This window comes from Lygodium microphyllum, chromosome 11, assembly GCF_053477565.2.
Source record: "Lygodium microphyllum isolate KBCC chromosome 11, Lygodium_microphyllum_v1.1.10, whole genome shotgun sequence".
Lineage (NCBI taxonomy): Eukaryota > Viridiplantae > Streptophyta > Polypodiopsida > Schizaeales > Lygodiaceae > Lygodium > Lygodium microphyllum.
Window position 1 is genome coordinate 74,150,755 of NC_141145.1, and position 13,659 is coordinate 74,164,413.

Consider the following 13,659-nt stretch of genomic DNA (forward strand, 5'->3'; position numbering starts at 1 on the left):
AGAGGCTCACCCTCATTTGTAAGCATCACATAATGCAAGGAGGGGTCAAACCTATGTGGTTGCCTTCTTACAGGTGTAGACCTACGTACCCAATGATCAACATTTTTAGAAATTGGGTCTACATTTGGAGGTATATTATTTTCAGCATTTATTGGCTGCTGTAAGCCATTTTCAGCATGTTGTTCATGCTGTATAGCACCTTCATTTTCATTACCAAGACCTGCATTTTCATAATCAGCAAGCCTATTTTGCTGTCCATGACCTCCTTTTGCTCCTATTTGCTGTTCATCATCATCTGGCTCAAAAATAAATGGCTGGTCATCAGTTTCAGCCTGTGATACAACACCATGAGGCTCATTTTCTGAAGTAATAGGTGGCTGCAAACTCTGAAATTTGACATTTTTCATATCTTCATTTGAGGCTAAAGTACCTTTTAGCAATTTTGTCACATTAAACACAACATTACGGCTGTGAATTATTTTCTTGGACTGAGGTAACCACACTCTGTAGCCAAATTCACCCTCATCACCATAGCCCATGAAGATGCCCTTGGTGGATTTTGGGTCTAGTTTGTTCCTCAGCTCATCTCTAATATGCACAAACGCATCACAGCCGAATATACGTAAATGGTCATATGAGGCCGATTTGCTAGACTAAATCTCCTTAGGGATGCCATTATTTAAGGACCTGTTTGGAGAGCGGTTGCAAATGTGAACCGTGGTTTTGAGTGCCTCTTCCCAAAATTCATGAGGGAGATTAGCAATGGATAGCATGCACCGCACTCTTTCACATAAAGTCCTATTATATCTTTCAGCCACCCCATTTGAAGAAGGGCTGTAAGGGGTTGTAAGCTCCCTCTTAATACCATGCAAGTCACAAAAGGACTTGAATTTAGCTGATTTGACCTCACCCCCATTATCGGTTCTCAAGCATTTCAGCTTTTTACCTATCTGAGTGGTTATGAGTGCATAAGAAGTTTTAAAAGCAGCGAACACTTCACTTTTCTTTTTCAACAGGTATATCCAAATCTTTTTGGAAGTCATCAATAAAGGAGACAAAATATGCAGCACCACCCAACGATTTCACGGGCATACTACATACATTAGAATGCACTAAGTCCAAGACATTGGACTTACGAGAGACACCAAAGTAAAAGGAAATTTTTATTTGCTTTCCAAATTGACACTCATTACAAAAGTCAAGTTTAGAGCCTTTTCCATCAACTCTTCAGAGAGATAAGGATATCAAGTCCTTTTTGGCTCATATGGCCAGCAAATTTCAGCAATTGCAAGAAGCTTGCCATTCAAGGCTTTACAATGCAAACAATACAAAGTGTCCTTCTTGGTTCCTTTTGCAATTAGTATGGAACTCTTTTTCACTTTCCACAAACCATCACCAAACAATGTAGTGTAACCATGCAAGTCAAGCTGACCAATAGATAGTAAACTCTTCTTAATGCCAGACACATAATTTGACATATTTCAACACAAGCTCTTGACCATTGTCTAAAGATAAGTGTACAGTACCAATCCCATCAATGCTGCAAGCATGGTTATTTCCAAGGTACACCTTTCCATAACTACTTGCATTGAACATATCAAAACACTCCAAGCAAGGAGTTACATGGAAAGAGGCACTAGAGTCTACAATCCAAGTCTGAGTGACACCATCATCAATTGACAAAAGTGCATCAATCACATCAGCCTTGGTAATTTGCATATCCTTCATGTGACATACAAGGGCATCATAATGAAACTGCACATAATACATTAGCCTCTGTATTTGAAAGCTCCTCTATGACCACACTAGAGGCCACATTTGCCTTTGGTTTTCTCAAATACATGTGTCTTATCCTCCTCCTCCTTGTTATCTTCTACATTCTTCTTTCTCTCTTGTTGCTTCTTGTAATACCTACAATCAAGTTTCTTATGGCCCTTCCAATCATAGTGATAGCAAGTAATGTCACTCTTTTCCTTTCCTTTGCTCTTGCTCCTATTTCTCTATCCTGTATTTACATTTTTCTTTTTAACCATGTCTCTTACATTATAAGTTGAGTTGTTGCCTTCTCCACTAGACATAGGTCTAACTTTTTCATTCAAGATAGAACCCCTCATCCCATCATATGAGAGATTGGGATTATTGTTGAGTAAAACCACCAAGGTCTCCCAAGAGTCAGGCAGTGTCATGATAAAAAAGATCGTCCTCAACTTATCATCAAAGTCCAAATTTGCATCTTTGAGCTGATTTAGAATCCCTGTAAATGCACTAAAGTGCTCAGCTGCAGGCTTTGACTCATCGAGTCACATATTCACCAACTTGCATATTAAATGCACGTGATTAACAGGTGTGGTGATCTCATAGGTAGTTTTCAGCTTCTCCCATATTATATAACCTGTATCTAAACCCTTAATGTCTGTCAAGATGTCATCAGTGACACCCATCTTTATGTAAGCCATAGCCTTTTCATTTACTTTGGACCAATTGGCATTAGATATTAGTGCGGGTTTATCTTCTTGCAAAGCATCCTTACAATCATTTAGGAACAAAATGCCCTGCATACGGTCTTTCCGAAGGTCAAAGCCATGACCATCAAACCGTTTGATTTTCATCAAACTCTTGATGTATGAATTGGAAGAAGTTGCAACCATTTTATCGCAAACACAAGAGTAAATGCCCGTGAACTGTAAAAGCACAAGCTGAATCAGCAAACACATTGCTGTTCTTTCTCAACCAGGAATAAATCTTAGTTGTTTGTACATGAAGTATCCATCACACAGGCAAAAATGCAGAAATTTATCAAATTTTGCACAAACTCCCAAAACTTCAAGTCCAAATTTGCATAAATGTCGGCCAATCTGACCCAGCTGATCAAAAATTTGCCAATACATGAAAAACCCCAAATTTCTGGGATCAAATGTCAAGAAATTTTACTAAAAAGAGCAAAATCTGACTAATTTGGCAAAAACCCCAAATTAATTGAGGTCACCACACGTAATGTCTGCAATTTTTGACTTGAAAATCATTGACAAGCATAAACGAAGTCAAATTTGAAAGTCCCAAATTTTCGAGCCAGATTTGCATAGATCTGGAAACTGTGCTTCCACGAGTGAACTTCTGCCAAGCGTAAGTGGTAATTGAAAAGATTAAAGGAAAAATTTTGATTTTTTAGAAAAACCTAACTGGGGGGTCTGTTGACTCGTTAGGCGGGCCGCATGACCTATCTACCGGCAACCTGGCCATCATTGCCTGTTGCCGCGTGCGCCTGCTGCTTGGTCACCCCCGCGTGCACCTGCTGCCTCGTCACACACATCGCACACCCGCTGGTCGTTGCACTGGCCTGGTCGCGTGCACCTACTGACGCTGCGTGTTGTGCTTGGTTACCTTGGTCACGTTGCAACTGCTGATCGTTGGAAGTACAACAACCGTCGCCCTTTGCAGCCTGGTCACGCCATACGTCCGCGGCACACGCTTGCTTATGTACGTCACGCACTGCCCGTTGCGAGCTCGACGTGTTCACAAGCTAGCTATCATCTGTCAGTGGTCTCGGAAAGTGCACGCAATCTGTGCTTTGATACCAGTTGCTGGGGAGCTCAGCTGGGGATGTGTAGCAACAATTCGAGAAGAGAGTGAGAGTGACGGCTGGTCAGAGTAAGTCAGAGAGGGAGAGTGAAGTACGATTAGATTTTTGAGTGTACCAATGGTACACAAAGAATAAAATGTATTTATACTTTGGGCACGGGCATGTAAGGGTGCATTCACATATACAATGCACGTGTATTATACAGGAAGGTTAAACCGGGCCTTTATTCCAACAGCCAACAAGGTTTATTGGCTGAAAAAGTTGGTGGACCTTCTCATGAAGGAAGGTACATCCATGTCTATTCATTTGAACAAGTTTAACTTAATTTTCAGTCAGTGGATTGCTTTGGATTTTCACATTGCTATACACTTTGCCGGAAAGTTGGGATACTTTTAAGATAGCTTTGAGTAACTCAAATGCTCAGCTGTTATATTCTGATGTGGAGAGTTCTTTGTCGATGGAAGAACTCAACAGGCAAAACAACTCAGCAAATAAGTCTTCTAATGAATTGCACACTAGGGGCGGATTCCAGCAAAAGGGCAGTTTTGAAAATAGAACACGCAACAAGTCTCGTGGCAAAAATGTGGAGTGTCATCATGGTGGAAAGAAAGGGCACTACAAACGAGACTGTTTTCAATTGAAGAAAGAGGGAGACAAAAGCAAGAATATTGAAGACAATAGGGTCAAGAAAAGGACTACGAACTTGCAAAGAAAAGCAATGTGAAAATAGAGGTAAATGTACTCACTCATGAGAATGACAGTGACAGTGATGTACTTCTTGCTTCTTCTTTGAGTGCACATGCATTGATTGTAGATTTTGATGATGACATGTATACTTGGATACTTGATTCAGGTGCATCTTTTCATGTTATACCACATCATGAGTGGTTTCCGACTACAATGGTGCATGTGGTGTTGTCCACTTGGGGGATAACTATGCATGTAAAACTACAGGTATTGATAGTGTAAAATTGGAATTTGAGTATGGCTCTGTGTTTGTTTTGCATAATGTGAGGCATGTACCTCAGCTCAGCGAGAGCTTAATAAGCAAGGCAACTAGATAATGAAGACTACCACACCACCTTTGGGGAGCAAATGAAAATTTTGTAAAGGCTTGCACATTGTTGCCAAGGGCTCCAAAAGTGATACTTTGTATCCTTTGCATGTATCTAGCGTGTGTGACCATGTAGTTGCCATAGTCGAGCAGCCAAGTGTTTCTTTGTGGCATAGCCGGTTGAGGCACATGAGTCAAACTAGAATGAAAGTGCTTTCTTGTTTGGGTTATTTTCCGTCTTTGAGATATGTTGATTTTGAATAATGTAATCATTGTATTTATGGTAAGTATGCTCAAATGTCACATAGAAAATCTATTTCTCTAAAGTCTTGACTCTTAGAGTTGGTACATTCAAATGTATGTCAAATGTCAGGGTTATCTCTAGGGGAAAATTAGCATTTCATTACCTTTGTTGATGATGCTACATGCAAAGTATAGGTTTATCCAATCTGTCGTAAAGACGAGGCCTTGCATAAGTTTAAAAATTTCCAAGCACTTACTAAAAAGCAGACCAGCAAGACATTAAAGTGTCTTCGCTCTGACAATGGTGGGAAATATGTGTCCAAACCCTTTTAGGACATTTGTGACAACAAAGGCATTAAAAGGGAGCTCACTACCCCTTACAATCCACCCCAAAATGGTGTTGCAAAGCGTATGAACATGAGCACTTAAGATAGGGTCCGTACAATGTTGTCACATGCTACTTTATCTCATGGATTTTGGGCAGTGAAACCAGCATTTCTTCCGTGTATGGGTGGTAAATCCTTGATTACAACTTAATTACAGGAGCAAACAATAAATGCAAATCTGAAAAATACAAATTTACGTAATGATCTTGGACAATTTACACTCGATTGGCCCCAAAATTGTTGTCCCTTTCGGTATTTCTTTAGCTTTAGTAAAGAAGAAGTTGATTTACAATGGGATTCTCCTGATCCCCTTCGCAATCCAAACTCCCCTTGCTGTCCAAAGCGACCAACAAGTCTTGAATCTGATTTGCCCCTTGATTCAGGCACTTAATTGGCCTTCATCCACTTCATAGACAATGGAAATGCCCCAAATTCAATGGCTGGCTAGTCCTCCACCTGAGCTGAAATTCACCTTCAGCCCTGAAAAATCCAAGTCTTGGAGCTTCCAATTTTTGGCACGTTTCTTGAGGTTGTTGCTAAACCTTAATTTCTGCTGTAAATTAGGGTTTACAGCAAACCTAATTTACAGCAAAGAAATTTGCAATTTCTTAGCCTCCAAGGGTCCAAATGGTGAGATCTTTGGAGTAAGGCTGTAAAATGATTGGGAGATGAGGAAGAAAGTTGTAGAGAGAGAAAATTCAAAGTTTTGTCGCAAAGAATGACTGAAAATTAGTCGATTGCAACTGCTGCCTTGCCACAACAACATTAAATGCTGTCGACTACAACTGAGACATCCAAATCCGCTGTCATCTTGTACCTGGATGCAATCGCCTAGTTGTGGAGGGTTTGAATCTGCAATCGCCGTCTCAAAACTCACTCGTGGCTGGCTGCAATGGTTGAAAATAGGCTGGCCATGGCTACTCTTAGCTCTCCCACATTTGCTATAGTAAGAATGATCTCGTTTTTCCTCTTCGTCAATCTTTTGCTAACCTGTATGGGTAAGTTTGCCAAGTGGTAGGCTTCCCAAATGGTTTTTTCAACACTATCCATCATTAAATATTAATTTTCAGACTTTAATTACTGGAATTTAATCTAATAATTATTTCAATGTCAAAAAAATAAAATCTAATTGGCCAATAATTAAATTGGCTAGGCATCTTTCACTCTCGAGTCTCTCTGTGTCATCTTTGACCATTAGATCAGCGTTAGGTACCATTAAATGCCATATATCTCGTGTCACACCAACCAACACTTATGGCCAAATGAACAACCTAGGCTAACAATTGACACCAAATACCACCAAGTATATGTGCAACCTAACTTATAGTAACTTTTGCCTTTGACATCTCGTGATTTTCTCAGGTCTCAGGCTCGTAAATTTACTCTAACCCCAGTTGCACCTCACATATGCAACATTTACTTAATCATGTGATTAAAAATTAATCCACATATTAAGTGAGGTTTCAAAAATACATGTCCTCATGACAGGCAGAGGCTGTTATGACAGTCATATACTTGATTAATCGACCATCAAATAGGTCTTTGGGAGGGGGGAGTCCCTCGAGAAGCATAGTCGTGCAAGCCACCTTCGTATGCTTACTTGAGAGTGTTTGGCTGCGATGCATTTGTGCACATTCACAAGGAAGAACATTGCAAACTTGAGCCAAAGTCTTGTAAATGTAATTCCTAGGATATGGTGATAAGGGTGAAATAGGGTATAGGTTATGGGATCTGGAAAAAAAGAAAATTGTACGCAACAATGATGTTATCTTCTAGAACGTTCGCATGCACAAACAACCTGAAAGGACTGAGGAAGTTAGAAGGGTTGTATTCTAGGAAGATGTACTGATAGAACAACAAAGAATGCCCACTAGATAGCAGCAAATACTTTTTGTAAATGGCCCTGAAAATGCAGGGAATGATGCTGAAAATGATCAGCAAGATATTGCCCATGACGCATCACAATTTCAGCAAGAATAGATACCTTTGGAACAACCAGAATCAGCTGTACTACATGCTAAATTTGTAGAACAACAAGTTGTTAATGCAGATTTGCAAGTTGAACAGCCAGCAAATCTTGATCATTGGGTTTGTAGGTCAACTAGAATGCAAATTTTTGCTTTAAGGAAGAAATGGGCTGAAAATTTAGCGAGAAATAGCACAAGGCTCTGCTATCAGAGATGGAATCTCTTATGCAAAATGGCACTTGGGAATTGGTACATTTGCCTAAAGGGCAAAAAGTGCTACCATGCAAATGGGTTTACAAAATGTAAGTCACTTCTAGTTTTTTGCTTAAGTATAAGGTACGACTAGTTGCTAAAGTGTACAATCAAAAACATGGAATTAATTTTGATGAAAATTTTTCTCCTGTAGTCAAAATGACTACTTTGCGAACCATTTTGGACCTAGTTGCATCTGAAGATATGAAACTCATACAGATAGATGTAAAAACAACTTTCTTACATGGTGATTTGCATGAGGAGATCTATATGCAGCAGCTTGAGGGTTTTATTGCAAAGGGGAAAGAGCACATGGTATATAAACTCAACAAGAGTTTGTATGGGTTGAAACATGCCACGAGAATGGTATTGTAAATTTGATACATTTATGCAATCTTAGGGATTTCATAGATCTCAAGTTGATCATTACTTATACACCAAGAAGGCAGCAAATGGCAGCCTTATTCTCTTGGTTTTGTATGTGGATGACATGCTGATTGTTGCTTACAGGGATGTTCATGCTTTGGACTCCTTGAAACAAAGCCTACATAATAGCTTTGATATGAAGGATCTTGGTCGGGCCAATCATATTCTTAGCATGTGTATACTTAGGGATAGATCGCAAGGTCTTCTCTATTTGTCACATAAGGAGTATATTACTACGGTTTTATAGCATTTCAATATGAAGGGGGGGCAGGCCATTGGTGTACCATTGCCTCCATATGTGAAACTTTGTGCACATGACAACCCTACATTTGATGATGGAAAGGTTGAGATGGTCAAGATTCCTTATGCTTCAACTATTGGTAGCTTGGTGTATGCTATGGTTGCTACACGTCTTGACATTGCATTTGCGGTGGGAGTGGTTAGTAGGTACATGGCACATCCTGGCAAAAAGCACTGGGAAGTAGTGAAGGGTATCATGAGATACCTTAAGGGAATAAAGGACTTGTGCATTTGCTTTGGAAAGCAGAAGTCATTTGTTGTTGGCTTCACGGATGTAGACTATGCTGGCCATCCTGATTGCAGGAAGTCTACTTCAGGATATGTGTTCATGTTTACAGGGAAAGCAGTCTCTTGGATATCCAAGCTATGCATTGTCTACTATAGAGACAAAAGTTCATGGTTGCGAGTAAGGTATGCAAGGAGGCTTTATGGCTTTTACGTTTGGTGAGAGAGCTTGGCATTACAAAGATTCCTATCCTCTGTCGTGATAGTCAGAGTGCTATCATGCTAGCACGGAATCGTGTCTTTCGTGCAAAGACAAAGCATATATATGTGAAGTATTATTTTATCAGGGATCTACTTGACAGCAAGAGCATTGAGCTTGTCAAGGTATATGCCAATGATAATCTTGTAGACCTTCTCACAAAGGGTCTTCCATCAGAGCGGATTGCTCATTGCCGCCAGATGATGGGGATTGGATAGTATATGTGTATTTCAGCTTTGTACATACATGATGGGGGTTTGATGTAGTCAACCTTTTGTATATAAATTGTTACCAAGACATATTGGCTTAATGATTCCAAATTAATTTGATGCTCATATACTTTGAAAGGCTATTGTATTATGTGAGTGTTTCAAAATATGGTTAAATATTCATTTTTTCTATTTGACGGTGGCCAATGGCCGGAATGCCCTATAATTATGTTTAGCTCGTCGTTGATAAGATGCCCAAGAGAAATTAAAAATTTACTTGGGCGGTCAAATTGACTAAAAAGCTCAGAATGACAAAGACTTTTATACTTGGATAGTCAAATTGACCAGAAACACATATAATTAGTGGTTACAGAAAGCGAAACTAGATACTTATGATCAAAGAAAGAAACCATGAATCAGTAAATCTATATAATGAAGCTCTCCGGAATCTAAATTTGACAACTTCTAAAATTTACGAGGTTACTATTTTTGAAAGTTGCTCAAATGGAAATTTTGTTTGTGTCAAAGGCTTCGGAATTTCACATGGAACAATTTTGTCTCCAACAACTATCTTAAATTCTTAACCATTTGAGAATTTTTAGAGTAGAAGGTTTGGAAACTTCTTTCTCTAGAAAAGAAACATGTAGCATCTAGAATAGGATGTGTCATTTTGAAGAGACAAGTTTCCCTACACTTGTCATTTTCAACAAACACTCGTCATTTGTAACCTCTACTTTTCACTTTTGAGCACCTAAGTGCTACACCTATATATTGGAGGTCTCTCTCTTCATTTGGAATAAGCTTTCATGCTAAATTTCAACCATGTGCTTTGTATTATGCTTTCTCTCTCTCATCCAAGAAGCACTTTCTACTTGGCTTGATCTAATCCAAGTACTGAAGAAGAAAATCAGCTTGCTGCTCGGAGTTTGCAGAAATTAAGATTTCAAAAGCCCTAATTTTCAAAATTGTAGTAAGTCAGCCCTTTTGTACATGGTTTATGCACACAGTGTCTATGGTTTGTTTCAATAAATTCCTGTAAAGGGGGAGGGGCTATTTCCCTTCTAAACGTGGTGTCGACTCTCTCTCTCTCCCATTTCCATGGTGAAAATGAATCGAGTTGGTTAGTTCAAAGAATAGTCATTCTCACTTTTTTCATGCTTTTACAAGGGGGTGGTTTGTTGCTGGGGTATGAGGAATTACTTGTAAGTTGTTAGATAGGAATGATAGGCATTGCAAGATATGGCATCTTATCACCTAGAATGAGGATTACTAACGTTTTTTAATCTTGGATGATGGATAGCCTATCAAATTAAAGAGGGGGGGAGGGGGGGGGGGGGGTGGAGGAGGGTTATGAGGGATTAGTTGTAAGTTGTTGGATTGGAAACCAATTGTTCCTTTCATGTAGTGTAGATGGATTTCTACGGAAGTATCTGGTCGGTAATAGTTCAATGGATGAGCATTGGTGAATTGTACAACCAAACCCTAGGAGTGACTATGGACAGTTGTGTGAGGTGTAGCTCATTAGATGAGCTCTTAAAGGGCCTAGGAACTATTTTCCATGATTGGATAAACTCCATATATTTCTTGAAAGGTATTTATTGGTGGATAAACAAACCGTAGCATTGGCTATAGATAGATTGTTTGGGACACAACTCATTCAAATATTGATTGGGAACATACTCGGATTATCTAGACACAATAACCTTAGTATTGGCTATGGATAAATTGTTTGGAATGCAGCTCAGTGAATGAGCTATATGATTCATCTTGAAGGGTGTAGAGGTCATGCTCAGTAATTAGAGATTGGAGCTAAGCATGTTTCACATTCAATGATTGTACTTGAATGTATGGTGCAATGAGCTCATGGATTGAACCTAGGCAATGAAAGAGGCTACCATGATCTTCACATGAGACAATCAATAAGCTAAAGAAACAATTCTCATTTGCATAGTGCATTCATTGCTTGCATTTATGTGAGATTTTTTCGAACTTTTTCTGGTTGTAGTGTTTGCAAGATATGGAAATAGCTTGGACTTTTCTTGCATGTATGAGATTAAGGGTTTCTGGTGATGACTAGGCAAAAACCCTGTTTGTGGTTGATGCAAAGACTAATATCCATCCAAGCACTTAGTTATGATATTTGACAAAATCATTACTTGGGGTCAGATACTTGGTTCTCCCAGAAAATGCACTTTTTCAATATTTGCATTTGTTTTTGTAATGTGGTTATTTAATTTGTATGAGGTGCCCGGTACCTTACAAATGAAAAATATTTGCAAAAAGTTAGAAGATTATGATTTGGATGAATCATCTCAGCCCTACCATTTCAGATATGTGGTCCCCTTTTGAATACGACTTCATTTGAATCCTTCTTTTGGCAAATGGCTGTTGTGCTCAGAGGAGTGTTGAAAAAGCTGACACTTTCAGAGATTGCTGAAAAATGCGAGACAAATTGGAGGTTGGAAAGTAGAAATGAAGGTTCACCATTTAAAGGCATCTGAGGGCTAAAACTAGAGCTCCAAAATACTACATAAAGACATCAGAGACCAAAAGTGATTCATCCCAAACCCAATACAGCCATCTCCTCAGCTCAAAGCAGCCCTGTTCAGCCCTCTTGTCCACATGCAAAGCTGTCCAGAGTCTCTTCATTCTAGGGAAGTTTGTGCCCTGATTTACCTCATCAGGTTAAGCTGCCATTATTTTGCTTTCACCATAAGATGCCGTGCTTGCTTCATTTTCATCAGTCAATAAAGATGCCAGTATTTTTGCATCAGATTAGCATCATTGGCTGCTCTCCTTGAGCCAGATGAAGCTTTTTTGGACTATCCCAGCTCCTTTAGGAATATTCCTGGTGACAAATTCTCTCTAAGGTTTGATCAAAAGCTTGTTGCTGTGTCTTGTGGAATGTCAAGATTGCATCTTTAGAGATTTTTATAGTCAAGAAAACCAGGGGATGGGGTGACAAAGGGTTGCCCTTTCCACCTTAGTGGTCGGTTAGTGTGTCTCCATCATTGAGCTCTTTTTCTTTCCGTTATTTGTGATATTAATTAAAAGGGTTTTTAAAAATCACACTATCCTTGCCAAGTTATGGTGTCATAAAATTGGCACAATTTAGACACTCGAATGACACAACTTAGGCATAAGGTTGATACAATTTAGACACTTGAATTCAGACACAATTTAAGAAATCAAGTTGAAACAGTTTAGACAGTTTGAATTCAGAAGTGTAGAGGTGTGCCTGCCTTTCACACATGGGACACATACGTACACAATTTGTTGACCATAACTAGCAAACTGCTCTTTAATGGTATAGCGGCATCCTTACCAATAATATGACAATGTGGGAAGCATGTATTAGGATCATTTAACATTTGTTCTAATAATGATCTGTGAATCAGGAAAACATAAGCAATCAACCAGAAAAATTCTTTGCAGCTGAAATAGTACGAGAAAAGATTTTCTTGCAGTATATGAAGGACATACCATATGTCTGTCAGGTGAGATATTCCATGCTGATAATTCAACTAAGGCTCTTTTAAAACACACTTATGTTATCATATTCTGTATACTGCATGAACTGATCCGCCAGTTTGGTATTTTGCAGGTAAATATTAATAGGTATATTGAAAGGACCCCCCCTGCAAAAGACTTCATTGAGATTGAAATTGTTGTTGAGAAACAGTCTCAGAAGGCCATCATTATTGGAAAGGTTGGTACTTTACATTGGATGAATAAAACCCTTGCCTAACAGGTTTTGATAAACGTGCCCAACTCTTGTTGTTAGATAGTTGATTCTTTGTGCTGTCTATGACCCAGCTTCGATTGATAGTACTATAAAACATGAAGCTGAAAAGCCTCAACCATAGTATATGATAAGTCAATAGATAGTTGATTCTTCGTGTTCTCTATGACCCAGCTTTGATTGATAGTACTATACTATGAATTTGAACAAGCCTCAACCATAGATTATATGCTCAGTCAATGCTACACGGTCAGCTCTTAGCAGGATAAAGACAAAATAATGAATTACAACTCACATGATGATATACCTAGCTCAGGCAAAGGTGTTTTGTTGATCTGGCCAAATCCAAACAATTTCTATATTTCATTCTTCAGGTACTGGGAGATTTCCTAACATTCTGTATGCCAAACCTTGGGTTTCCCTCATTCTTTATGCATGTATAATTCCATTCATTTTCCCTTAAACTTTATGCATGCCTAGTTCATTCATGCTTTTCAATGATTTGAAATGTAGTTTCCATTTACAATTTCTCCTTGAATGTTTCCCTCACTATCATGCTTGATGGCCCTAAGTTTTGCAAACAGTAGTCTGTGTACTCATGATGTAATGTGGCAAAAAGTTTCCTCAGACTTTTGATATTTTGTGATGGCTCTCATGTACTGTCATAATTAGTTATTGCATAAAGCTGACTGTTTTTGCTAGCATAGTGTGCCTGCTTGTTTATTCTACATCCTTTTGGCTCCACCTATTTTTTCAAGAAAACAATTTCTAATAGAGATGCCCATGCAAGAATCATTGTAGTAGATTCCCAGTGCAAATAATCATGATATGAAAGAGAGAACATGGAGCTTCAAGTCTTTGGTTATCTGCTCGAGGGCAATTGTCCAATTCAAGCCTATTAAAATGACTAATCCAGTTTCCTTTAAGGGTAGACCATACGAGTTATCCTTAATTGGAAGAAATTGCCGAACTCCCAACTAAGTAAGAAGGCCTCACTTATACTTCACATGCGCTCT

The 13,659-nt window shown here is 38.9% G+C and overlaps 1 protein-coding gene across 1 annotated transcript in view; it reads left to right on the forward strand.

Annotated features, from left to right (window-relative positions):
* LOC148028962 (GTP-binding protein Era-like protein) overlaps positions 1 to 13,659 on the forward strand; it is a 120,452-nt gene that overhangs the window by 85,946 nt on the left and 20,847 nt on the right. Inside the window, exons 6-7 of the mRNA XM_087687756.1 lie at positions 12,300 to 12,398; positions 12,506 to 12,610. Coding sequence (XP_087543882.1) covers positions 12,300 to 12,398; positions 12,506 to 12,610 — 204 coding nt within the window. The remainder of the gene's footprint in view (positions 1 to 12,299; positions 12,399 to 12,505; positions 12,611 to 13,659) is intronic.